The 27,777-nt window shown below is 39.3% G+C and overlaps 1 protein-coding gene across 1 annotated transcript in view; it reads right to left on the bottom strand.

The window, feature by feature from the left end:
* The window catches only part of clstn2a (calsyntenin 2a), a 183,182-nt gene that overhangs the window by 45,277 nt on the left and 110,128 nt on the right, over positions 1 to 27,777 (bottom strand). The window contains exons 3-5 of the mRNA XM_058069210.1: positions 6,378 to 6,573; positions 2,810 to 2,921; positions 2,270 to 2,366 (exon numbers count right to left, since the gene is read on the bottom strand). Of these exons, the coding sequence (XP_057925193.1) occupies positions 2,270 to 2,366; positions 2,810 to 2,921; positions 6,378 to 6,573 (405 nt within the window). The remainder of the gene's footprint in view (positions 1 to 2,269; positions 2,367 to 2,809; positions 2,922 to 6,377; positions 6,574 to 27,777) is intronic.

Here is a 27,777-nt window from a genome sequence, read left to right as displayed (position 1 = left end):
ATTTGATTTGTCTTAAAGATTTGCTCAAAAAACCCCAAGAGGAAGCGAAGGAGTGCACACATACACACATATTCGCCCTCCAGCCTTTTTTTACTTCGGATTACGCTGAACTCAGATCAACACAGTGTGGATATGGACGGCCATGGAGGAGCAAGCAAATAGCCCAAAGCTGAAACTTTGGACATGCTCAGAATAGCAAACAATGAAAAAATCAATCAGAATTTTGTCCTCCAGTTATCTAGGGTGCGTGCAGAGAACACAGACTTAATAGATCTTGGTGCTAGTTTATCCTTGCCGCTATAAACTGTATGAATTATTTTCTAATACGAGGATTAGGAGTTATAGAAATAACAGTGTCTGTAATAAACTACACATCATTTCATCCTCACTATCCCAGCTGACTTTGGACGAGGGGGTACATGCCGGGGTGGCGCCAGCCAATCGCAGAGCACATATAGACAAGGAACCATTCACAGTACCTGGAAAAAATTCCATGTACGCACAGGGAGAACATGCAAACAGAAATATGGACCCGGATCTTCCAGATCTCCTGACTGTGTGGCCAACATGCTAACCACTACGTCACCATGCAGATCCATGTAGATCAATGCTCATAATACAGCCTGGAATTACAGTCGGCACTCGTTTAGTGCAGTTAATTGTGCTAAGTGAAAGTAGCCTTCAATAGGCTATTAACAAAGTAAATATTTTCATATTTAGAGCATAGCAAACCTGTTAATAACTTTCTAAATATGATTTTTAACATTATTAGAGCCCTGTAGACATAAAAAAAAATTGACTGGAGTCACCTTTATTTTTTCAGAGGCTACGGGATCACCAAAGGGATAAAGAGATGGCCGCCGCAGGCATAGCAGGGTACTAAGCTAGCTAGTTAGCCTCTCCGATTGACTTTTTCTAAACGTCACGTGGGGTGGGCAAAAAGGATCAAGTAAGATGATAAAAACTACCACTTCCACACGGAATTGGAGGAGAACCCTTTTTCACTTTATCATGTCGGACATGTCATGGCTGACTCCATGTAGTGTGACAGTACTGTTCATGTAATATAATATGTCCCATAACATTATTGATACATAGTGACCCAAATTGTTGTTTTTCAATAATTTTTGACTAATAATAGGCCATAACCAACTTCATTCATTCATTCATTTTTCTACCGCTTTTCCTCACGAGGGTCGCGGGGGGTGCTGGAGCCTGTCCCAGCTGTCTTTGGGCGAGAGGCAGGGTACACCCTGGACTGGTGGCCAGCCAATCACAGGGCACATATAGACAAACAACCATTCACACTCACATTCATACCGATGGACAATTTGGAGTGGCCAATTAACCTAGCATGTTTTTGGAATGTGGGAGGAAAACCGGAGTACTCGAAGAAAACCCACGCATGCACGCGGAGAACATGTATACTCCACACAGAGATGGCTGAGGGTGGAATCGAACCAGTGTCTCCTAGCTGTGAGGCCTTGGCCCTAGCCACTCGGCATTAACCTAAAGTGCATGTTTTATTTTTGACAGTATTACTATTACTCCTCACAGAGATGGCCGAGGGGGCAATCAAACTCGGGTCTCCGAGCTGTGTGGCCTGCTCTAACCACTATTATGTAATATAGTCTTCACAATATATGGAAAAGACCACCAAAGATGAATTTAGATCAGTGTTTTTAAAAGTGTGAGACACCAGAAGAGTTCAGGGGAGGCACAGCAGCTTGAGGAAAATAAAGAAAAAGACTGAGATGAACATATGAACAGTGGCCATTTTTACATTAAATTTTTACATTTTAAATTATCACAGTCGCAAATGCACACATTGCAAAGAAGCAGATTACCGTATTTTCTGGACTATAAGTCGCTCCGGAGTAAACCGGAGAAAACCCACCCACACATGCACATGGAGAAGATGCAAACTCCACACAGAGATAGCCGAGGGTGGAATTGAACCCTGGTCTCCTAGCTGTGAGGTCTGTGCGCTAACCACTCGTCCACCGTGCCGCCCTTGCCATAACCAACTTAATTAAAACCAAACTACAATAGACTGAGGGAGCAATGTTCAAACTGCGATATAGCAAAAAACAACTAACTGTATATGGTTACAGTATGTGACAACAAGAACTACCTTTTAGTGCCATAAAATCCCCCCTCTTATTTACTTATGTATACATATTCTTTCTATGAACATAATCTCAGCATTTATAGCTAAACTGCAATCTAATCTCCAGTCAAAGCCACTCCCATGTATATACACACTTACCATTGCGGTCCATGGCAAACGGTGTGCCTGCTGTCACAATTTCATAGTTGCAAATCTGACTGTACTGTGGAGAACAGTCCTGGTCCCAAGCCTCCACCTGTGATGGTACAAAATACACATACAGAACCTTTAGCATCTGCAATACCACAAAATTAATTGTATGGGCTATTTGGACGTAATATTGCATTTTTTTTGGCTGCCCTTATTGGTGCAACCCTGTGATTTATCTGGCCTGGGAACTGGCAGTGCAGAGCTGAAATGGCTGGATGTTGTGTTGGGGGACTGGATAGGAATCAGACTCCCACTCTCACTGTTGTGTCATTGTCTCATGTACGTAGGCATTGTGGAGAGTCCAAAAAGGTGCAGTTTTCCTTTTAGTCACATTTTCATACAATAAGGTACCCCCCCCCCCCCCCCCCAAAAAAAAGGACACAAAAAGCATCTTCAAGCCATTTTCATTTTGTAGAAGTAACACTCAGAAAACAAGTTGTAGATCCCTGTTATAGGCAATACACTTCAAGCACAGTGTTAAGAAAATACCTGCAAAATGCTGTCATAGATCTTGCCTTCAATGACTGAAGCCTTATAAAGAGGCTCCCGAAACACCGGGCAGAACTCATTGACGTCATCCACCTGAATGTGAACCACAGCCCTGGGTGGAAAGATGGAAAGAGGAGCAATGGAATAAAAGGAGAAACCACAGGGACATGGAGACATACATGTGGTTTGGAGGTGATTGATGGAGAAAAGGAGGAGGCGAGACAGGAAGCCAAAAGATGGATGGAGGAAAAGGGAAACGAGGAATTCATTAGAGATGATCAAACTTAATTAAAATATTTCACGGTCTATCTACAGAACCCTAGATCAGCAGTCTCAAACACGCGGCCCGCGGGCCAAATGTGGCCCGCAGGACACTAGTTTGAGGCCCCCGCCTTGATATGAAAGTTTAATGTTAGTGCGGCCCGCGCAAGTTTGATATGGATGCTGTATGGTATCATGTACCCAGAAAAAATTATTACGTTTGATTAATGTTCATGTTAAAGGTTAAATAACTGTTAATAGTTATCCTCTCTATCCGTGTGGAAGTGGTAAGTTTTTGGCTATTTAAGTTGAAAGGAAATAACTTGAAGGCTACCGTTCAGGTCGCTAGCTCTCTAGTTTGCGAGTTAGCATGTGTCTCAAGACCCTGCAGTTGCGCAATACGTTGTAAATAAAAAGAGTATAAATGTGACTATAGTCGTGTTTTGTCATGTCTACAGGGCTCTAATAATGCTTTGTTCATTTTAATCTGAAAAAAATCATTTGTCTACCCACCAACTATATGTGGTTTCTTAAGTTTTTATTATTTGCTGTTTTATTATTATTATATTTATTTATTACTGATTGATTGATTTTCTTTATTCTTGATTTGTTTATTTATTTTTCATCTTATTTTGTGCAGAAAAATAAAAAATAAGATATTTGAGAACAGTGGAATGTTTTATCAGAGCTTTTATTGGAGAAAATTGGAACCAAAGCAAAGTTTATTCATTTTTCTGGTTTTAATAAATGCGTTTTTTTTTTTTTTTTTTGGAAAACCTGATGCGTCCCAGCCTTGCCCAGACCCTAGCTCCAGTGGCCCCCAGGTAAATTGAGTTTGAGACCTCTGATCGAGATGAAAGGAGGGGACAGTTAAAGTAGTGAAAGCTTCCATACCATCACTGTAGATGGAACCCAACAAAGCAATGTAATATTCTATGATACAATTTGTACATCAAAGTATATAAACGAAGCAATAATTCACATAAGTTGTATTTTCCATTGACCTTCGCTGTAACTTGTATCCGAGGAAGCACATCTGGCAAATTAATGACATTAGCTTAATGAGGCCTATTTAGAATGTCATGCGGTGATAAGGACACACATAGGTGTGCGCGCACACACTCACACACTACACCATTCATCTTCCACCTGAGAAATTCACCCCAGATCCCCAAGCTCATAAATTTCCCTCTCACTGTCATACTTTTCGCACTGAGCCAGCAGCGTCCGTATTTTCGCAGCTTGTTGTGTGCGATTGAAGCCGCAGAGACTTTGATTTGATGTTGTCAATGCTCGTCGCCGCGTCTGTCACTGTCACTCACAAACACCAGCGCACGCTATCCTGTCCTGACAGAAGTCATCATCCCGTCTGGAGTGACAGTTCTCAGCCAAAAGAAGGACAGATCCCGAAGGAGAAGCAGCACGATAAGTACAACTAAAATCTACAACATGAGAACGAGTCCTTTATTGTATACTTTATACCAGGGGTCTCAAAGTCAATTTACTTGGGGGCCACTGGAGCTTGGGTCTGGGTGAGACTGGGCCGCATCAGGTTTACCAAAAATAAACAAAAAACGCTTTATTAAAAACAAAAAAATTTAAAAAACTTCGCCTTGGTTCCAATTTTCTACAATAAAAGCTCTGATAAAACATTCCACTGTTCTCAAATATCTTACTTTTTATTTTTCTGCACAAAATAAGATGAAAAATAAATAAACAAATCAAGAATAAAGAAAATCAATCAATCAGTAATAAATAAATAAATATAATAATAATAATAATAATAATAATAATAATAATAATAATAATAATAATAATAAAACGGCAAATTATAAAAACTTAAGAAACCACATATAGTTGGTGGGTAGACAAATTATTTTTTTCAGATTAAAATGAACAAAGCATTATTAGAGCCCTGTAGACATGACAAAACACGACTATAGTCACATTTATACTCTTTTTATTTACAACATATTACGCAACTGTAGGGTCTTGAGACACATGCTAACTCGCAAACTAGAGAGCTAGCGACCTAAACGGTAGCCTTCAAGTTATTTCCTTTAAACTTAAATAGCCAAAAACTTACCACTTCCACACGGATAGGGAGGATGTCTAACTAACTATTAACAGTTATTTAACCTTTAACATGAACATTAATCAAACGTAATAAATTTTTCTGGGTACATGATACCATACAGCATCCATATCAAACTTGCGCGGGCCGCACTAACATTAAACTTTCATATCAAGGCGGGGGCCTCAAACTAGTGTCCTGTGGGCCACATTTGGCCTGCGGGCCGCGTGTTTGAGACCCCTGCTTTATATTGTACACTTGTTCAGTTTCATAGTTAGAGCATAGAAAACCTGTTTACGACTTTCTAAATACGATTTTTTACATTATTAGAGACCTCTATATGTGAAATAACACCCCTATAGTCGCCTTTATACTTGTATTTCCAAAAATAGTAGACATAGTGAGCGTAAATAAGTCGTTTGTGACATGAATAAGCCTCATGCATGGATGTGTTACTAGAGAGGTGTACAGGAAGTGGCATCAGGGTCAGCTTTGTGCGGGTAATGACCGCAAAATAACTCATGTTTTTATTAACATTATGTTTATATTATTAGTTACATTATTATTGTGCCTGTCCTGAGATGATTCAAACCTGCAATAAAAGCCTTTTGTTCAGGCGATCAAGTCTGGTTCTGGTCTCACCAAACGCTACAGTAACACTTCTGATAGCTTCTGATAGTGTGGACTATATATCATAAACTGTATATAATAAACGTCAACAATGGCCATTACACTTTTCTTTCTTTTCTAAATTCTAAACGAGGGGACTCACTTGTGTTGCTGCCTTCATAGTTTTGATACAATTCATTTTTTTGCGAACAAATCTTCATTTTTTGGTCAAGTTATGTTCCTTTATTCCAACTCAGAAGCAGCACAAGTGAGTCATGCTGAGTTCCAGAACAATCAGAAGCGAGTGACAGCTCGAACAGCAGGTCTGACAGCCCTTGTTGTTGTAACTGTATTTCTATTGTGTTGCAAACACAATCTGTGACAGCTAGACAAGGGAGGCCACGTCGCCATCAAACTGAGAAAAGAACAAACCAAATCAAACTGGACCTAAATAATTACACAATTTGCACATTTCATGTCATGTCTCTGCAGTTGTTTTGTGTAGTTTGCACTGAAATGGTTGAAACTAAGTCGTAACGTTTAATATGCTTTACTTTTTGATGAATTAAAGTAAGTATTGAAGCAACTACACACCACTACACCCGGACACACAGCTTCACTCACTTGTGGGATTTCTTCCAGTCGGCCCCACTGGGTCCAGCTCCACAGTCATAGGCCTGGATAATAAATGTGTATTCCTTCTGGCTCTCACAGTCCACAGGGCCGCTGGCTCTCAGTACGCCTTCTCCTGACGTGCGATTCAACACCACTGCCTCGAATGGAGCCTCCTGACCATAAATCTTAAAGGCACAAATTTCCCCTAAAAAGACAAGGAAAGAAATTTATGGAGCAGTGCTTTACTCTGCAAGGATTGTTGCAACAAAGTCAGCAGTAGCCTGAGAGTCAAGTATATATATTTTTGGTGAGGGACCAAACATGAGAAATTGCTTGACGAGAAAATAGAGAAATATTCATGAAAACAAGTCACGTAAAAAAAAAAACAAACGTTGACCTTGCATAATACTTTTGAAACTAATTACTGCAGCTATTTTTGAATTTTGCCCATCCTTCACAATCATAATGTGAATCATGAACACATATCACAATAGATGAAAATATGAGCTGGAAACCTCGTATTACAAATATACAACATAAGGTGGCATATATTTCAGTATTGAACAAAGCAAAATTTGTTCTCAATCAGAAATCACTCCACACTCTTTATTGCTCTCTGGTTCTACCATATCTTACTTATTGTGTGGAAATACTATGTGCTAATAACTATTAAAGCACTTGCTAAATGTACTGCAAAAAAGGTCAGTAAGGATAATTCACAATGCCGCCTACAGAGAACATACTAACTCCTTATTTCAAAACTCACAAATACTTATATATAGTTAATATTCAAACAGCTAAAATAATGCATAAGGCTAAAAACAACCAATTACCTAAAAATCACCTAAACTGTATTATGGAAAGCAGGAAGTGAACAAATGTAACAGTTACTGATTGTAAAAGTACCAGATGGAGGGGTAGGATTTAATAAGACCATGACCATAAAACCATTACCATTACCATTACATATTTCTTTCCCTTTTCTGTGCATTATAAAAGAGAAAACAAGTTAATTTCAGCTAGCTTACAATGCTGTCATTGGGATACACCTATTTGGACTATGAAGCCCTCTATGAATTGTGAAACTATGAAACTCTCAAACAATGTCGCATGGTTTGATTTCCATGCTGTGATCCTGCATGAATACTTTGGATGTCTGCTCTTCATGGGATGGCCGTATCTTCCAGCACAAGACACAAGAGGCTCCAGTCCTCAGGTAACATTTACTGATGGCAAACGAGCATCTTGTTGAGTCTTTGTAGTGAAATAGAGAGCTAGGTATCCACTCTGCTGAGACCAGCAATTAGCAAGGGGTCATGTTAGCTAGTTAGCATCAATGCGCAGAGGAAAGAAGCTTTTGCAGTGTTATGCATCATCAAAATAGGATAGGATACTGCAACTATTACATGTTATCATTAGTGTACGTGTTCGTGCATGATCACAGCATGGATCATGCATCAAATCATGCAACATTCTTAGAGGGTTTTTAAGAGGGATGCATAGTTGAAATGGTGTATCCCAATGACAGCATTGTGAGCCAGCTGAATTTTGTGAATTTGAAATTTTGAAATGTTGTGAAATTTCTGAAACTTGTTTTCTCGAGTTATAATGCACAGAAAAGGGAATTAAATATGTGTTCATGTTTCACATAAGGAGTATATACATATATTACATTATATATTCTTATTATGTCCACTACATTGGGTAATATGAGTGTAAATGTGAACATAGGGTTGTTATTTCATGTCTCATTTCATGTCTCTGATGATAAGAAAACATATTTATAAACATTAGAAACATGTATTCTGAGGTTTAACTATGAAAATATTCCATGATAAATAAGGAATGGGCTGCACGGAGGGCGAGTGGTTAGCGCACAGTTTGCATGTTCTCCCCGTGCATGCGTGGGTTTTCTCCGGGTACTCCGGTTTCCTCCCACATTCCAAAAACATGCTAGGTTAATTGGCCACTCCAAATTGTCCATAGGTATGAATGTGAGTGTGAATGGTTGTTTGTCTATATGTGCCCTGTGATTGGCTGGCCACCAGTCCAGGGTGTACCCCGCCTCTTGTCCGAAGGCAGCTGGGATAGGCTCCAGCACCCCCTGCAACCCTCGTGAGGATAAGCGGTAGAAAATGAATGGAATAAGGAATGCTACTTAGTGGAAATTCATTTATCACCGTCAGGTTTGGAACCAATTAACCGTGAGTGGGGATTCATGTAAAACCGTTAGTTTTGTCATTGTTTTGACGTGATGACTCACATGCAGCAAATCGGTCACTGTAGGGCATCTGTGAGGAGAGAACAGGACGCAATTGTAACCTTGACCTTTGAACACCATGTGTAATCTGACCAAATCCATCTGTGGCAAATTGAAGAAATCCCCTCCAGGCAAAGACCTCACGGCCACAATGTAACAGGAAAGACCCTAACCATAAAACTTGAGGGTCAAGGACATCAACATCATGGAAATAATGTCTACTTTTTTTAAAGTTGTAGAAGGGAGGAGATGAACTAGTGAACATGTATTAAAAAAACCTTTGTAGGTTTGGACACCCCTTCTATACACATAAAACATGAATATACAGTAAACCTCGGATATATCGGACTCGGATATATCGGAAATTCGCTCACAACGGACAGATAAAAAAGAACCGATTTTTCTGTAATGCATTTCCAATAAAAATTCATTGCATATATCGGATTTTTTATAACGGATTTCGCCTATTTCGGACAAAATCTCCAGTCCCGTTCCAATGCATTTCCATTAAATTTCCCTCGCATATATCGGATGGCCGCATCGTGGCGCTCCGATTCGCCGAATCGTGACAGGCCGCTATACGACGTAATTTGCAGCGTTTGCAGCGTTGCCTGCGCGTCCAGGTACATTGGAAACATAGTCAAGGAAGTGCCTTTTTATAACGGATACAATCCGATTTACGCATATACCGGATATAAATCCGATATATACGTAAAACCGATATTTTCCGGTATACGCATATAACGGATTTCGCTTATATCGGACAAAACCAGTGGGAACAATTGAATCCGATATATCCGAGGTTTACTGTACTTCTAGAGTAGTAAGTGTACAGCTTGTATAGCAGTATAGATTTACTATTCCCTGAAAATGAGTCAACACACACAACCATTATTGTTCTGTTTTATTATAAAAAGTTCTATTGTATTATAAAATACTGAGATACTGTACTGTATGTACTTGAGTGTGTGATCGGGCCTGCACGTACAGTACCTGTACATACAACATGTTCATAAACAGATGGGACCCAAGACAGAGTAAAATGTCTGTTGTCTGCCAGTGACAACAACACAACACTTCTCATGTTCATAAACTTAGTGAAGAGCAGTAAAGAGGGGACTTCAACTTCACACTTTGTGGTTGGATGCAAATCCATTTTCCGCTCCATCCGTCGTTGCAATTTTTTTCAGGAGTTAAGCAGAGGAGGAGATAAAAAATGAAGTAGGTGGAAATATGTGGCTGTGCATGTAAATGGTAATGTCAGTAATTTCATCTTTGTACTGAGTCAGCAAACATGTACTTATGTATACATATACACATACATTCCATTTCTTGCCACTTCAGTTTGGTTCACAGCCTCTGCCCTCCGCCCCCCTGAGGGAACACTTCAAATTCAAAATCTTTGGGCCAGCACATCATAAGGTAAAGGGTTGTTTTTTTTTAAGTAAGCATAATAAATTGTATATTTTCCCTTTAGGATTGCCCCCCCACCCCGAAAGAGCTAGAGTGCAAAAACAAGAATGCATTTCAAATCAGGGTAATGTGGCTTTGCTAGCAAGCAAACAGAGGAGCAGAGCTTGGGGGAGGGCAGAGCGCTTATCTGCTTACAGACACGCCCATATAAGGAAGTCAGCCTCTCTGTGACACCACAAAGGTGCAAATTTACCACGCTTTTTTAAACCAAGCGTTTTGAGCATACCCAAACTTCTCCCTAACACATCCATATAGACAAACCATTCACATTCACAATTTAGAGTCGCCAATTAACCTAGCATGTTTTTGGAATGTGGGAGGAAACCGGAGTACGCGGAGAAAACCCACGCATGCACGGGGAGAACATGCAAACTCGGGGAGAACATGCAAACTCTGGTACTACCATATCTTACTTATTGGGTGGAAATATGGGCTAATAACTATAAAAGCAATCTTCACTCGCTAAATGTACTGCAAAAAAGGTCAGTAAGGATAATTCATAATGCCGCCTACAGAGAACATACTAACTCCTTATTTCTAAAATCACAAATACTTCAACTTGCTGATATAGTTCATCTTCAAACAGCTAAAATAATGCATAAGGCTAAAAATAAGCAATTAGCTAAAAATGTCATCCAATACTTCTCTACAAGAGAGGAGAAATATGATCTCAGGGAAGAAGTACATTTGAAACACTTCTATGCTAGGACTACGTTATGCTAGCCATAGCATTTCAGTATGTGGAATCAAACTATGGAATTGATTGAGTAAGGAAATCAAACAATGCACAACGATGAGCCAATTCAAGAAACAATACAAGCAGTTGATGTTTGCTAAATACAAGGATGAAGAGTCTTGAACCAGTCATGATGTGCTATATATATCACTATATTGACATGCACTATGGTACCCATTATGGCATTGGATGCTCATATCACTGAGTACTTCCGTATATTATAAAAAAAAAAAAAAAAAACTGTATTGTGGAAAGCAGGAAGTGAACAAATGTAACAGTTACTGATTGTAAAAGTACCAGATGGAGGGGTAGGATTTAATAAGCTTTGCTTCTTCCTACTCCTTTTGGACATGTGGAACTGGGAACTGATTATGGGATGCACTCAATTGTAATCTGATGCATGTTCAAATGAAATAAAACCATTACCATTACCATAACCCCACACGGATAATCGACCCTCTTCCCAATCTCCTGACTGCGTAGCCTACATGATAACCACTTGCCCACTATGCGGCTACTTGGAACCTACTATACTAAATACTAATGATTAGCATTTCACATTTACAGTTTCAGTTTCCAGAGACCTGGCATCTATTGGGAAGAGGCCCTTATTTGAGGAAGGATACTGTGTGAGATCGCCTGCTTTTTAGAAAAAACTTTTGAATAGTACTGCATCAACAAGAGTGAAGCATATGAAAATAATTTACACATGAGTGCATTCTTAAAAAAAAAAGCCTTATTTTAGAGGCATGTCTTTTGGATGTTGAAAATAGACAGGGTCCTCAAGTCCTTTGGGTTAATCAGGTCCAAGTCTGTGCTAAATGTAGCACTAAATGAATATGTGGCACCGTCCATGGATAGGCTCCCTAGGTAACATTATGGAAACAAATTGGCTGAAGAATGAAGCCTTGACTTTCTATGTGGAGTGACACTCTACTTTCCCAATTAGTGACTTGCCTGTGGGACACAGCCACTCTAATCAGCTTTTAGTGGTTAACAATGTGAGGTATCACTTCTCATCAGGATCGTGATGCTGTGACCTGTACTGTGCTGAAACAGCAGTGGAGTGAAAACGCCTCGGAGACTACTCTTTTAGCTCTGGCTGGAAAATCAAGATCAAGTGAGAGTATTTTTTCATAGTCTGACATAAATGTGGTAGTGGTCAGCATTAAACTCTTTCATTTCAATATCATATTTTCACTCCTGATCACAATGTTAAGGCTAGTTGAAAAATGAATTCATTTACTGTAAAATTTAGCAATTTACATTTTGCACTGTTGGATCGTGAGGAGGTTCTAAGTAGAGCAGGGGTCTCAAACATGCGGCCCACGGGCCAAATGTGGCCCGCAGGACAGTAGTTTGAGGCCCCCACCTTGATATGAAAGTTTAATGTTAGTGCGGCCCGCGCAAGTTTGATATGGATGCTGTATGGTATCATGTACCCAGAAAAAAATATTACGTTTGATTAATGTTCATGTTAAAGGTTAAATAACTGTTAATAGTTATCCTCCCTATCTGTGTGGAAGTGGTAAGTTTTTGGCTATTTAAGTTAAGAAATAACTTGAAGGCTACCGTTTAGGTCGCTAGCTCTCTAGTTTGCGAGTTAGCATGTGTCTCAAGACCCTGTAGTTGCGCAATATGTTGTAAATAAAAAAAGTATAAATGTGACTATATGTAGTCGTGTTTTGTCATGTCTACAGGGCTCTAATAATGCTTTGTTCATTTTAATCTGAAAAAAAAATTGTCTACCCACCAACTATATGTGGTTTCTTAAGTTTTTATTAATTGCCGTTTTATTATTATTATTATATTTATTTATTTATTACTGATTGATTTTCTTTATTCTTGATTTGTTTATTTATTTTTCATCTTATTTTGTGCAGAAAATAACAATTAAGATATTTGAGAACAGTGGAATGTTTTATCAGAGCTTTTCTTGTAGAAAATCGGAACCAAAGCATTGAAAAAGTTTGTATATTTTTCCGTTTTTAATAAATGCGTTTTTTTTTTTTTGAAAACCTGATGCGGCCCAGCCTTGCCCAGACCCTAGCTCCAGTGGCCCCCAGGTAAATTGAGTTTGAGACCCCTGAAGTAGAGCATCAAGATGCAAAACGAAGAAATGGGAGTGCATAGGCAATTTGTTGCAAATACAAACTCAAAAGCATTAAAGTCATATTGGCTTTTTACAGCCTTAAAAAATGTCAATTCAATGTCATTTTCTGTCAGGTATTCACACTGTCATGATCTCTTGAAAGCAAAAACGCTTTCTCTCTTTGATTGTCAGATTGTTGAGTTGCATAGGCAAGGCCTCTCGCAGTGCGCCATTGTTGCTGAAGTCGGACGCGGTGAGACAGTCAGTCATTTGAAATTTCTTCAAAAGGTTCTGAGGTTTATAGAAGAAAAAAAAGTCAAGTGGTAGAAAATGTTACAAGCCCTAAGTCAGAGAATTCAATTGGCTGTCAGTCAAGACACAGGACTATCCTCGGGTCAAATGAAGGTTGTTATTGGTGCAGAGTGTAGTCCATTAACCATTAGGCGGCATCTGTGAGAAAGGCTTTTAAAGGGGAGCTATTATGCTTTTTCCACTTTTCTGACATATAAATGTTTTTACAACGTCGTATTCCCGTGTTAAACTATGCCAAAGCGTCAGATAATAAGGTTTGCGCATTTGGAAGTGAGCCCTGAAAGATGTTTTTGATGGCTCTGCACACTCCGTTTTGCAGTGTTCTACTGACGTCGATGCGATCTGGACTTCCTTATATGGGCTCCGGATTGGCTGCACTTAGTAAACACGGACCTATGTTTCTGGAAGTCCTTGGGAGTGCTTGGTAGTGTGACCAATCACAGCGCAGTAGTAAATTAAACATACCATTTGGGTTGGAAGCAGGAAGTCCAAGGCAACAGAACCAGGTGCAGAATCTGGAAGATCTAGGAAGCTTTCTGTGTGTGTTATCGTGCGTTGTCGTCCACAACTCAACACAAAGTCCCAAAAATGTGCATATTAGGTCCCCTTTAAGAATAAAAAACATCTTCAAAGGCCCTGTCTCCTTCAACTTCAACGTCACAAAAATTACCCGCTTGGAATTTGCTCAAGAGCACTATGGGACAGAAAGTTTTCTTTCTCTGATGAGAAAACATTTAACCTTTTGGGTCCTGATGGGTTCCAACATTACCGCAATGAAAAGGAGATCCCACAGTTTTCCACACAGCACAGTGGATGGGGCGCCATCATGATATGGCGTGCTTTTCCTTCAATGGAACAATAGTTGTGCAGGGGTGTCAAACGGCAGCCACTGTTGGCGACTTGGGCATCTCTGTGTGGAGTTTGCATGTTCTCCCTGTGCTGATGTAGGTTTTCATCCGGGTACTCCGGCTTCCTCCCACATTCCAAAAACATGCTAGGTTAATTGGCGACTCCAAATTGTCCATAGGTATGAATGTGAGTGTGAATGGTTGTTTGTCTATATGTGCCCTGTGATTGGCTGGCCACCAGTCCAGGGTGTTACACAACACAAAGCTTGCACATCCATAAATTTTCTGTGTATTAGAAAGTCTACTGCAGACGACCAGGCAGGGCTCTAGCGAATAATAATATACGTGTAGTAATAATATAAAAATCTAATAATGCTTCCCTCCCGTTTCTGCATACTAGACTACTATACATATATAGATTTTACAACACACACATCTTAATATTAGAAAATGTGTGTGTGTGTGGGGGGGGGGGGGGGGTGATTTAATTCCATTTCCCAAGCAGAGTATCAGACGGTCTTAAGCCTTGATTCCTTCATTCTTTGAACTAAGCCCCCATCTTCTCATTTAATTAATGACAATCTCTCCACTGACAGTCACGATACACTCACTCCCACTGAACACACGCAACAAAGACACATACTGTACATTGCATACACTCTTTGCTTGGTTAAATCCCGAATTATCATTTTTTGGATTTTCTGTATTACAGTGTGTATTTCAGTCTGTAATTATTGATAATATTTATATCATACTGTATTCATCCAGCTACACACATAAAGAATCAACATATTTGTTCATGTCATTTTCCTGCAAAAAAAAATCAACAAAAAAAAAACACAAAACAACCTTCTTTGCTTATGTTTGATTCTCATTTTTTTGTGCAAGGATGTAAGAACGACTAAAAACAAATGAGGGCTTTCTTCCAAGCCCTTCAACTGCGGGCTTAAACTGGATTTTCTCTCCTGTCTCAAGGTTTTGCTGAGGTCGTGATGAGGACATTAAGTTAACGAAAGGATAATGTGTTTAAAAAGTTAGTAATGCCTCTAGGGATGTTTTCACTTCCTGACTAGTTGGTATATTATCGACGTGCATCTCCATGCCATTATATTGGCCTCCATATTCTCAAATGTCAGCAGTCAAACAGACACGTCGTACTGAAAAAGTATTGGGACACAGCGTCTTTTTTGGTGTCTGATGCATGATTGATTAATAATGTGATTAAGTGGTGCGTCCCAGACTTATACAGTACAGTTGGCTTCTATAAGGCTGTACAGCATAGTGATAATGTATGTATAATGGATGCATGTACAATGGATGTGAAAACCTAATGGTACGGTGAGTGAAGATTTCTTGCAGTGAAAGACAAAATGTCAGTCCATCATTTGATTCATTCAGGCGTCATCCTTCACTGTAATTCAGCTAATGGAAGCAACAGAAAAATGACTTCAAATACAGACTCATGATAACATATCAATCAACTTTAACGGCGGCAAATTGCTGGTACTCCTAAAAATGTCCCCAGAAGCACACATTTCTGTTGATGTGACAGGACAACACCACGGTCGGTGAAAGCGTGAGATGCAATAGCAGTTCATCAGAGTCTCAGTGGGCTCCTTCACATACTAGGCCACTGATTAATTGCATTTGGGTGGTTGTCACACCAGCCACTTGACCCCAGGTCGGCATACTAACATGGGCCTAAAGATGCATGATACTGGCTTTCTCACCGATATCCTGATACTGAACAATCATGAAACTTAGTCCATGTGACTGTATTCAAAATTCAGGCAAGCAAACATGTAGCAAAATCGTAGAAGTGGACATTTCGAGGAACTCCACAAGTTTTTTTAATCCACGGTCTTGCACGATTGAGTCGGACCGGTTATCCAGTGCAATGCATTACATTATTTTCTGACTGACCGCATTCACCCTGGGGTGACCCTTTCGGTTTCTCCATTGTTTCTTGTCATGGTCGCTGGGTTTTTTCAGTATTGCTGGCTGATTCGCCCCGAGTGATTCTTTCCGAGGTGTGATATTGGATTGAAGGCACACCAGTCAAGGCAAAATGCATATTTACGTTTTCATGGCGAAACTTTCTACCTCAATAATTGCTCTGCAGAGTACTTCACAGCTTGATGATATCATCACTTACATGCTGGTAAAGGTGACCACTCATAGCAAGCATTAATCATTCATTAGGGCAAAATCCAGACAATACCTTATCCAATATCATTAGCGACACAAAGAAATGACACCATTATCACATTTTTATGCCAGTACCCTGACTCGAGTCCTGGGGGTATGCTGGAGCCTATTCCAGCTGACTTCGGGTGAGAGGCGGGGTAAACCCTGGACTGGTCACCAGCCAACAGCAAGGCACATACGTACATGCTAACCACTCGGACACCATTTGTTCTGTTTCCCTACTTCATTTGAAACCCTTTCTGAAGTTTAGAAGACATAAATTGGAGGCTAACTGGTTAGCTAGTGGGCATGCTATATTTAAAGAGGCGGCTATCTCTTGTATCCCAGCAGTGATTATAAGCCAGCGCCTTACAGATGAGCAATGTATTGTAAACAAAGAATATTAGAGTGTAAAGGTGAATATAGGGGTGTTATGTCATGTTTACAGGACTCTAATAATGGTAAAAATCATATTTAGAAAGTCACAGAACAGGATTTCTAGGCTCTAAATACAAAGAATATTCTATTTACTAATATTAAATCATACTTCTCACTAAGTCTGAGGACAATTCATTGTGATAAACAAGGGTGGTTTTTAGTGTTTGTTTTTTTTTCCGATTGCTAGCCACCTGAAAAAATGATTTGTGTCACGATGTGGGCGTTACCCTCTCGTGGCAGCTCCTTTAGTTTCCTTCTTTGCCTCTGTTCCGGTTTCCATGCCCTTATTTTTGTAACTACTTCCTTCCTTGTTGCCTTCCGTTTTCTCTCAGACTCATTTCACACACCTGTCTCTAGTTTCACACTCCCTATTTAGTTCAGGTGTGTGCGCTTTTGTTTGTGGCTTCATTGTGTTTGGTTTGCCTTTTGCTTGGTAGTTGTTGTGTCCCACTGCTGCCATTAAAGTCAACGTTTGATCTGCACTATTGTTCCTGCTCTCTGCATCCTGGGGTCGCACCGCAACACCGACATGCCGTAACGTGACAATTTGCACACTAGAGTCAAGAAATACAGTGCAATTACCTCTGGAAATTAGATAAAGTATGAAAACTGACGAATCATGATATAGTATGCAAACTATGACAACATCAAACAATATTTCAATGTGTTCAAGGAACCTTTCAAAGTAATCGCAATCTCGGAAACCTGGCTGAACGAGTATAAAGGCACGGACTTTGAGTTGGAAGGTTATGAGATGACCTGCATCAACAGGAACAACACGAGGGGAGGAGGAGTCGCCCTGTATGTGGACAAACAACCACATTACAAAGTGGTAAAGAATATGTCAGTTGCTATTGACAATATCCTAGAATGCATAACAATTGAATCTTCAAACAGCTAAAATAATGCATAAGGCTAAAAATAAGCAATTAGCTAAAAATGTCATCCAATACTTCTCTACAAGAGAGGAGAAATATGATCTCAGGGAAGAAGTACATTTGAAACACTTCTATGCTAGGACTACGTTATGCTAGCCATAGCATTTCAGTATGTGGAATCAAACTATGGAATGGATTGAGTAAGGAAATCAAACAATGCACAACGATGAGCCAATTCAAGAAACAATACAAGCAGTTGATGTTTGCTAAATACAAGGATGAAGAGTCTTGAACCAGTCATGATGTGCTATATATATCACTATATTGACATGCACTATGGTACCCATTATGGCATTGGATGATCATATCACCTTGTACTGCAATACAAGGTACATTATTAAAAAAAAACAAAATGAAAAAAAACCTTAAACTGTATTATGGAAAGCAGGAAGTGAACAAATGTAACAGTTACTGATTGTAAAAGTACCAGATGGAGGGGTAGGATTTAATAAGCTTTGCTTCTTCCTACTCCTTTTGGACATGTGGAACTGTGAACCGATTATGGGATGCACTCAATTGTAATCTGATGCATGTTCAAATGAAATAAAACCATTACCATTACCATTATCATACTTGAACAATAAATGGCAACTTTCTTCTCAAACCACTTCTTGGCTTCTGGAAGGCCTCTGGTGGCATCATAGGACCTTAAAATGACATTATTTATTACTCCTGAAATATTTATATTATTTAACCATTATCATCATACGTATGTTGAGTTCACACATAGCTTTTAGTTTTAGATTCAAAACAGGGATCCCCTACCACAGACACGGGGTACTGATCAAAATGTGGGGCTATTCTGTCCTGCTTGAACAGAATAGTATAAAACAGAAAAAAGTCAGTGTCCAGGTGTATGTAAGTGTTGTTAAAGCTACTTTGACTAAAAGAAAGGTGAGTTATCTGTGTTTTATGTGACTGGCAACATTTACAGTCTTGAACCAGTCATGATGTGCTATATATATCACTATATTGACAGTTACTATGGTACCCGTTATGTCATTTGATGCTCATATCACCTTGTACTTCAATAGAAGGTACATTATTAAAAAAACAAAACAAACAAAAACCTTAAACTGTATTATGGAAAGCAGGAAGTGAACAAATGTAACAGTTACTGATTGTAAAAGTACCAGATGGAGGGGTTAGGATTTAATAAGCTTTGCTTCTTCCTCCTCCTTTTGGACATGTGGAACTGGGAACTGATTATGGGATGCACTCAATTGGAATCTGATGCATGTTCAAATGAAATTAAACCATTACCATAATAAAAATATGCACAAATGGACAAAAACATCAACAAACTGCCATTTGGCTCCTTTTTGTTATGTTGCCAACTCAAGTGAATGAATATACATGTAAAATACTACAATTAATCGGATTTAGTTCATGGTAGCAATGCTACATTTTGGGGTGCTAGTCAGTTTAGGGTAAAAGGATAGCCCACGTAGGAGCAAATGTACTATAAAATGGCAAATGAAGAATGCCGAGACTGTAAATAACTCATGCAGTTATAAATGGCACTATACACCTCTTCTATCTTCTCCTCTCCATATGCCACCTCATTTCCTCTGCAGGGGATTTCAACACGGTAAGCAATTATTCACATCTTAACATCTGCACTCAGAGGCACTGCTCTTTAGCTTTAGCCCCCGACACACCTCCCAACACCACTTCCTCCTCCATCCTCATGCGCTACTGGCCACTCGTGACGCTCCACGGCTCTCCAAGTGTCACCACTTGACAGCTAAATGGCTTTTTGAGCAAGCACAATTTGACAGGGTGAGTATGTGCGTGCCAGAAAACGTTCTCGCACAAACACAGCCTGAATACACAACATACGATAGACACACATATAGATGTTGGGACAGCGGATGTTTTCCGAGATGTATTCATTTTGTTGTTGATCTTGTTATATCAGGGGAGAGTAGCCCGGCCTGACTGAGGCTATCACAGACTTTAACCTGCTGTGTTGGTGCTAAATGTCATGGCTCCACTGTTGCCGACTCCTCGCTATTATACTAGATGTCTGCTAGATGATTTCATGGGCTAATTTGCATATTATTTGCATATGGTGTGTAGCAGATACTGTAAGAAAAAAAGCAGAACCCAATAGCAAAGACGGAGTAGTGAGTGAAAAACCTTCAGAACTTACTTCAGAAAATACTTCAGTCTGAGCAACATTTGTGGGCTTGTTTCTATGCAATTTTTGCAGTTTAATGTGTTCGAACCCCAAGCGAATCCGCTCAATCATCGAGTCCACAAGTAGCACAGTTTGGTGCCGATCCTTTTCTTCATGAATGGGTGGAGCTTAACTGAACTGACCCGCTGCCGATCAGTGAGAACACAAACTGCAGATCAATATTTAAGTCAGGGATCTCAAAGTCAATTTACTTGGGGGCCACTGGAGCTAGGGTCTGGGTGAGGCTGGGCCGCATCAGGTTTTTAAAAAAAAACACTTTTTCAGTGTTTTGATCTCAGTCATGGATGATAAGAGAAAAAGCAAAACAGGCGGGCTCGTTCGCTTGCGTATGGGCGGGGCAAAATCGCGTCAATTGTGTGCGGTGTGCACACAGCTTTAAGCTGTCATTTCTGTGTTCATGGGGCCTCAAACTAGCATCCTGCGGGCCGCATTTGGCCCACGGGCCGCAAGTTTGAGACCCTTCATTTAAGTCAACAAACGCTAGAAATCCCTCAGACACCAGATTTATCGTTTTTGAGAAAAGGGTTTGGGATGTCGCCAGATTCAGCAACAAAGTCGCCACATTATGGTTTATTAGACCAATTAAATTACATATTTGTCAACTAAAAACAAAATGTGGTAATTCTGCACATTTGCTTCGAGGACATGGCGTGCCTTTTACTGCATCGCATCAAATCATTATCTACATACAAGCAACTGTAAGACTCATAAGGACACAGTGTTTAGCTCCTTTAAAATGTGATGTTGTCAACTGCTGGTGTGGTATACGCATCCAAGCTTTTGCCATCATTTTCTGCTAGCAGGGGATCATTTTGACTATTTTGTTGTCGACCATAAAAGCTCTAATCATAGCTGCCGTGTATTCACCTAAACCACAAAGTGGACGGGGCGTTAACTGGAAGCAGGCGACATGCACAGAGGTTGCGATTTACGGAATTTGAAAACTCATTATATACTCAGCAAAACTGAAAGTGTTGCAATCATAGTTTTGCTCCCATTAGTTTGACTCAAACATGTACACAAAAGGCCCATCGTATTCTTAATTCATCCACTATATGAAGATGCTGATTAGATGATGATTAAATCATCATATTGCACAGGTGTACCTTAGGCTGGCCACAATAAAAGGCTGTTCCAAAATGTCCACTTTAAGAGTATTAGGTGGTGGTGGGGGTCTGCCTCAAATGCAGATGTGCATCCCATGGCCATGAAAGAACCGGGATGTTTTCAGCATCCAATAATTGTGTACAAATCCGTGCAAAAGTCTTAATCAGGGGTCTCAAACTCAATTTACTTGGGGGCCACTGGAGCTCGGGTCTGGGTGAGACTGGGCTGCATCAGGTTTTCCAAAAAAAAAACCCCAAAAAACGCATTTATTAAAAACAAAAGAAAAACTTTGCTTTGGTTCCAATTTTCTACAAGAAAAGCTCTGATAAAACATTCAACTGTTATAAATATCTTACTTTTTATTTTTCTACACAAAATAAGATGAAAAATAAACAAATCAAGAATAAAGAAAATCAATCAATCAGGAATGAATAAATATAATAATAATAATAAAAGGGCAAATAATAAAAACTTAAGAAACCACATATAGTTGGTGGGTAGACAAATTATTTTTTTCAGATTAAAATGAACAAAGCATTATTAGAGCCCTGTAGACATGACAAAACACGACTATAGTCACATTTATACTCTTTTTATTTACAACATATTGCGCAACTGCAGGGTCTTGAGACACATGCTAACTCGCAAACTAGAGAGCTAGCGACCTAAACGGTAGCCTTCAAGTTATTTCCTTTAAACTTGAATAGCCAAAAACTTACCACTTCCACACGGATAGGGAGGATAACTATTAACAGTTATTTAACCTTTAACATGAACATTAATCAAACGTAATAATTTTTTCTGGGTACATGATACCATACAGCATCCATATCAAACTTGCGCGGGCCGCACCAACATTAAACTTTCATATCAAGGCGGGGGCCTCAAACTAGTGTCCTGCGGGCCACATTTGGCTCGCGGGCCGTGTGTTTGAGACCCCTGGTCTTAATGAAAAGAAGATTTTCTCACCTTAAAGGTTGAACTGTACTTTTTGGGGAATTTTGCCCATTATTCACAATCCTTATAGGAAACATGAACACATATTTCATTCTCCTTTTCTGTGCATTATAACATGAGAAAAAGTTAATTTCAGCTAGCTTACAATGCTGTCATTGGGATACACCTATTTTGACTATGAAGCCCTAAAAAAATCCCTCTAACAATGTTGCACGGTTTGCCCTATTTTGATGGTTTAAAACACTACCGAAACGTCTTTTCTTAGCGCATTGATACACTTATGCTAGTTGCATCAACAACAGCAGCGGCGACAATAATGTCCGCTCGTCTTGGGATGGCTGTATCTCCCAGCACAAGACGTGTGCTCCAGTTCTCAGGTAAGAAATGCTGACAGTAAACAAGCATCTTGTTGAGAGGTATCCACTCTTCTGTCTGTTAATGACGATGAGACTAGTGATTAGAGACGTGTCGTGTTAGTCCGTGAGATAAAAATAATTTTTCATGTTAGCTGCTACAATAATAATATCTGTAGCTTAGTTATTATACAAGTCAGTTATGTAAATGGAACGCTGTTGCCATATTTTTTTGATTTTTTTACCATCAATATGATGATATTTCCCATGATGCCCGTTGCTAGCTAACTCATGTTAGCTTGTTTTCTCCTGCTACAATGCACTGAAAAGGGAAATAAATGTGTTCATGTTTCACATAAGGACTGTGAATGATGGGCAAAATTCCCAAAAAAGAGACTTTAAAAAAATCACTAAGTTATCTGAGCTCTCTTTAATGTTATCAGATTTATCGGTACCACATCATAATTTCTCTTATAAGCCTGATAATAAAAAAATCAGCTCATCCCTATTGAAAACATTTTGACACCAACTGTCTAACATATTTGACTGTTATATAAGTTACAACAAAAGCTCACAACATTTGCTATTGGAGAAACCCTTGGAGATCTTGTGAATGCTTAAGTACGTATAAGCAGTCAGGTGAGTCAGCAGGATGGCGGATAGCCGAGTGACGCAACCTGCAGAGAAATTTGGAGACGGCATCCCGAGAGGAACTAATGAGCAATGTACTTGTGATATGCAGAGGAGAGAAATAACGCAATGTGACATATTTTATCAGTCTCTGCTTGATAGTTAACGTTTGTCATAGCAGAGTATCAGGTAATAACTCATGCATGGCTCCCTGTCATGTTTAATTATGTCTTCAGCAGCAGGATGCTTTGTTATTTCAGAAAAAAAGATGGCTTCCATTTGTTCAGTTTTTATACTATGGAAGACAGTGAATATGTTCTTGTGATGATATTCACATATGGGGTAATAACTATAAAAGCAATCTTCACTCACTAAATGTACTGCAGAAAAGGTCAGTAAGGATAATTCATAATGCCGCCTACAGAGAACTCCTTACTTCTAAAATCACAAATACCTAAACTTGTTGATATGTGCCATTCACTCATCACTTCCTGCTTTCCATAATACAGTTTTTTAAATTAATTAATTTTTTTCAATAATGCACCTCGTGATGAAAAAATGAAAAAAATAGTGATATATATAGCACATCATGAATGGTTCAAGACTCTTCATCCTTGTATTTAGCAAACATCAACTGCTAGTATTTATAATAACTTTTGGTAAGTGTAGAGTATTTTATTCGACAATGTAAAATAATGAAATATTTAAAGTCTTGAATATAGACTCTGTTGTTCATTTGTTCACTTCCTGCTTTCCACAATACAGTTTAAGGTTTTTGTTTTTGTTTTTGTTTTTTTAAATAATGTACCTTGTACCGAAGTAGTAAGTGATATGAGCATCCAATGCCATAATAGGTACCATAGTGCATGTCAATATAGTGATATATATAGCACATCATGACTGGTTCAAGACTCTTCATCCTTGTATTTAGCAAACATCAACTGCTTGTATTGTTTCTTGAATTGGCTCATCGTTGTGCATTGTTTGATTTCCTTACTCAATCCATTCGATAGTTTGATTCCACATACTGAAATGCTATGGCTAGCATAACGTAGTCCTAGCATAGAAGTGTTTCAAATGTACTTCTTCCCTGAAATCATATTTCTCCTCTCTTGTAGAGAAGTATTGGATTACATTTTTAGCTAATTGCTTATTTTTAGCCTTATGCATTATTTTAGCTGTTTGAAGATGAACTATATCAGCAAGTTGAAGTATTTGTGATTTTAGAAATAAGGAGTTAGTATGTTCTCTGTAGGCGGCATTATGAATTATCCTTACTGACCTTTTTTGCAGTACATTTATCGAGTGAAGATTGCTTTTATAGTTATTAGCCCATATTTCCACACAATAAGTAAGATATGGTAGAACCAGAGAGCAATAAAGAGTGTGGAGTGATTTCTGATTGAGAACAAATTTTCCTTTGTTCAATACTGAAATATTTCTGGCCACCTTATGTTGTATATTTGTAATATGAGGTTTCCAGCTCATATTTTCATCTATTGTGATCCCCAGAAATGTATTTTCGTTCACCCTTTCAATGTCCAAGTATTGATGAGAAATATAAGAGGAAATGTTACTTTGCAGGGCGATTTCGTTGTGCGCCCCTAAATTTTCTGCTGGCGCTCCTAAAATAAAAAATTTGGGGCCCTAGCTCAGTGCTCCTAGCCAAAAAAAAAAAAAAAACCTCTGTCTTCTGAATATTTTTAAAGGCAAAAAGTTGAGTGAATGGCACATATGAATAAGTCATTTTTCAGCTACAGTGCAGAGGTGGAAGAGTATGTGTAAGTATACGTTCGTGGGACCTTTGACTTGGTTGTGTTTGGCTGTTGACTGACGGTCCTTGCTACACTCATCCATTATTCTGTCACTCACTTGAAATTGCCTTTCAAATATTCTAGCACTTTTTGTACAAGTGAATTGTCTGCCTTTTGGTGCAAAATGTTAAGAGCAGTGGAAGTGGCAGGGGGAGTCGCAAACATTCTCATTCCACATGCACATGCTGTCAAATTCTTTAGAAATCATCTACTGCTGCATGATTGGAGAAATACATGTCAAAATATATGTGCAAAAATATATGTAGAAAAGAGTGAAAAAACAGCAATGTCTCTGTTGTAAATAACCAGAAAGTCATTTGTGAGTGCTTCCATGTAGAAAGAGAGAAATGCCGGATTAGTTTCAGCTGCCGTGCGCAAGGCAATTCATTTAGCAATGTCAATTCATGTGTAGTTGCACACAAGTCTTAAAGAGAATGTGTCTTGGGTCATTATGCGAGAAAAAAAGGAGAGTACTTTTTTATCAACTCTCTGAAGGTACATTTCCTGTTGCACAACAGCAACAAGTTTCACTGCTGTTCTTATGCAGACAGAGCATTCATTCATTCATTTTCTCCCGCTTTTTCCTCATGAGGGTCGTGGGGGATGCTGGAGCCTATCCCAGCTGTCTTTGGCGAGAGGCGGGGTACACCCTGAACTGGTCGCCAGCCAATCACAGGGCACATATAGACAAACAACCATTCACACTCACATTCATACCTATGGACAATTTGGAGTGGCCAATTAACCTAGCATGTTTTTGGAATGTGGGAGGAAACCGGAGTACCCGGAGAAAACCCACGCATGCATGGGGAGAACATGCAAACTCTACACAGAGATGACCGAGGGTGGAATCGAACCCTGGTCCTCCTAGCTGTGAGGTCTGCGCGCTAACCACACGACCGCCATGCTGCCCGCAGACAAAGCAATGCAAAGCAAATGATCTCATCTATTATTGCCGTTTTCCTGATTAATGCAAATGCATCCATGCATGTTCGAACAAAGAGGCTCCCATTTCAGGAAAGGCTCTTCAGAACTTCAGAAAATATATTAAAATATATAAAAAATACATTATTATTTTTTGTTATTCAAAAATTAAGTGACCAACAAAAACATTAGGCTATATTAAACAACGTAAATTCAGAGCAGTTCATCACCACAGATAGCCCCCAAATGCCGCACCAATCTAAAGCGTCTAAAAGTGCCACCCCGGTGAGACATTTTTTGAGGCACGTTTGAGGTACCGAGGTAGTCCCCACACACGACAGACATGCTTGTTCTGACCATGCTTTTTCGGCCCATACCCATCGGAGGACCTGGTCCCCGGCCAAACCTTTGTTGCTAGAGCCAATAAAAAAAATCCATTCAATTTGTTCAATATCCTAATACAGGTGCAGGTACAGAAAGAAAAAAAAAAATCGATATAAGTCAGTAGGACCATCTATGACAGGAGCCTTCAATTAAAATTCAGTAAGGTCCATTTAGGCAATATTTTTCCACAGCAAAGGTCCAATGCTCATTTTGCCTTAAATTGCATCAAACAATAATTGTCATATCTAACAAAACCCTGTGCATCACCCGAGTATTTCAATACAACACCATTATCTTAACTTTTACATTACCTAAACTGAGTTTAATAGAAAACGGGACCAAATTTCACATAATTAATAAATGCACAACTGTACAAACAATTAAATTAAATTAAGCAAGGTTTTTTTTAATGAAACTTTGTGTGTATCTTTGTACAAATAATGTTAAATAACAATAACAAGGGGGCGGCACGGCGGTTAGCGAGCAGACCTCACAGTTAGGAGACCCGGGTTCAATTCCACCCTCTCTGTGTGGAGTTTGCATGTTCCCCCCGTGAATGCGTGGGTTTTCTCCGGGTACTCCGGTTTCCTCCCACATTCCAAAAACATGCTAGGTTAATTGGCCACTCCAAATTGTCCATAGGTATGAATGTGAGTGTGAATGGTTGTTTGTCTATATGTGCCCTGTGATTGGCTGGCAACCAGTCCAGGCACGAGTCCAGGCTCCAGTACGCCCGGGACCCTCGTGAAGATAAGCGGTATAGAAAATGAATGTATGGATACATTATTGCTGTTTTGTGGTAACTACGGCCTAGTATTGGTCAGAAAACTTGCATAATGAAGTAAACTGTGCATATCTTTTGCCCAAATTGAGCACTTTTGAGCATAAAAATGGCTAAATGAAACAACAAATCCAGACCACTAACTTGGTCACTAGGTATCAGTAAATGTTGGGTGAGCCCACACCAGACTTCTATTGCAGGTTTAAATTATCTCACAACAGGCATAGAAATAATAATAATAATAATAATAATAATAATAATAATAATAATAATAATAATAATAATAATAATAATAATAATAATAATAATAATAATAACAATAACAATAACACAGGTTACTGTTGCAGTTATAGCCCACAACAAGCTAAAACTCAACACTGAACCTGTCTTAAATGGCTTATTTTCTCTGATTATATCTACTATATTGGGTAATACAAATGTAACAGTGACTATATGTGTGTTATTTCACGTCTAGGTGGCTCTAATAATGTTTACAATCATATTGGGAAAATCGTTAACGTTTTCTATGCCATATCAATCATGCCATGATAAAGGAGGGATTACTTGACTGGGTTCTCGTACGTTGTACTCGTCGTACTGCCGCTCGCCCGAAGACAGCTGGGGTAGGCTCCAGCACCCCCGTGACCCTCGTGAGGATAAGCGGTAGAAAATGAATGAATGAATGAATGAACAATAACAAGGCCTCTGCATGAGAGCCACTCCTTTACAACTCTCCAATATCCATGCAATCTATTGGTCCATCCATTCACTTTTAAATGTTCGGTTTTCTCAATCACCTTTTCTAACCTTTGAGCATGCTACAGTTCTCTCACTCGCTTCTCGGCAAATAAACACACAATTTCACTGGCTCATTTGGACCTGCTGCTCACCACATTTGCGGTCACATAACTGTAATAGCTGATGTAATTGCGTCTGCAAATTGCAGCTGCGGTAGCTCTGCGAGCATGATTA

Source organism: Doryrhamphus excisus, chromosome 3, assembly GCF_030265055.1.
Source record: "Doryrhamphus excisus isolate RoL2022-K1 chromosome 3, RoL_Dexc_1.0, whole genome shotgun sequence".
Lineage (NCBI taxonomy): Eukaryota > Metazoa > Chordata > Actinopteri > Syngnathiformes > Syngnathidae > Doryrhamphus > Doryrhamphus excisus.
Note: the sequence above shows the minus strand (reverse complement) of the source record. Positions and strands in the feature narration are given on the sequence as shown.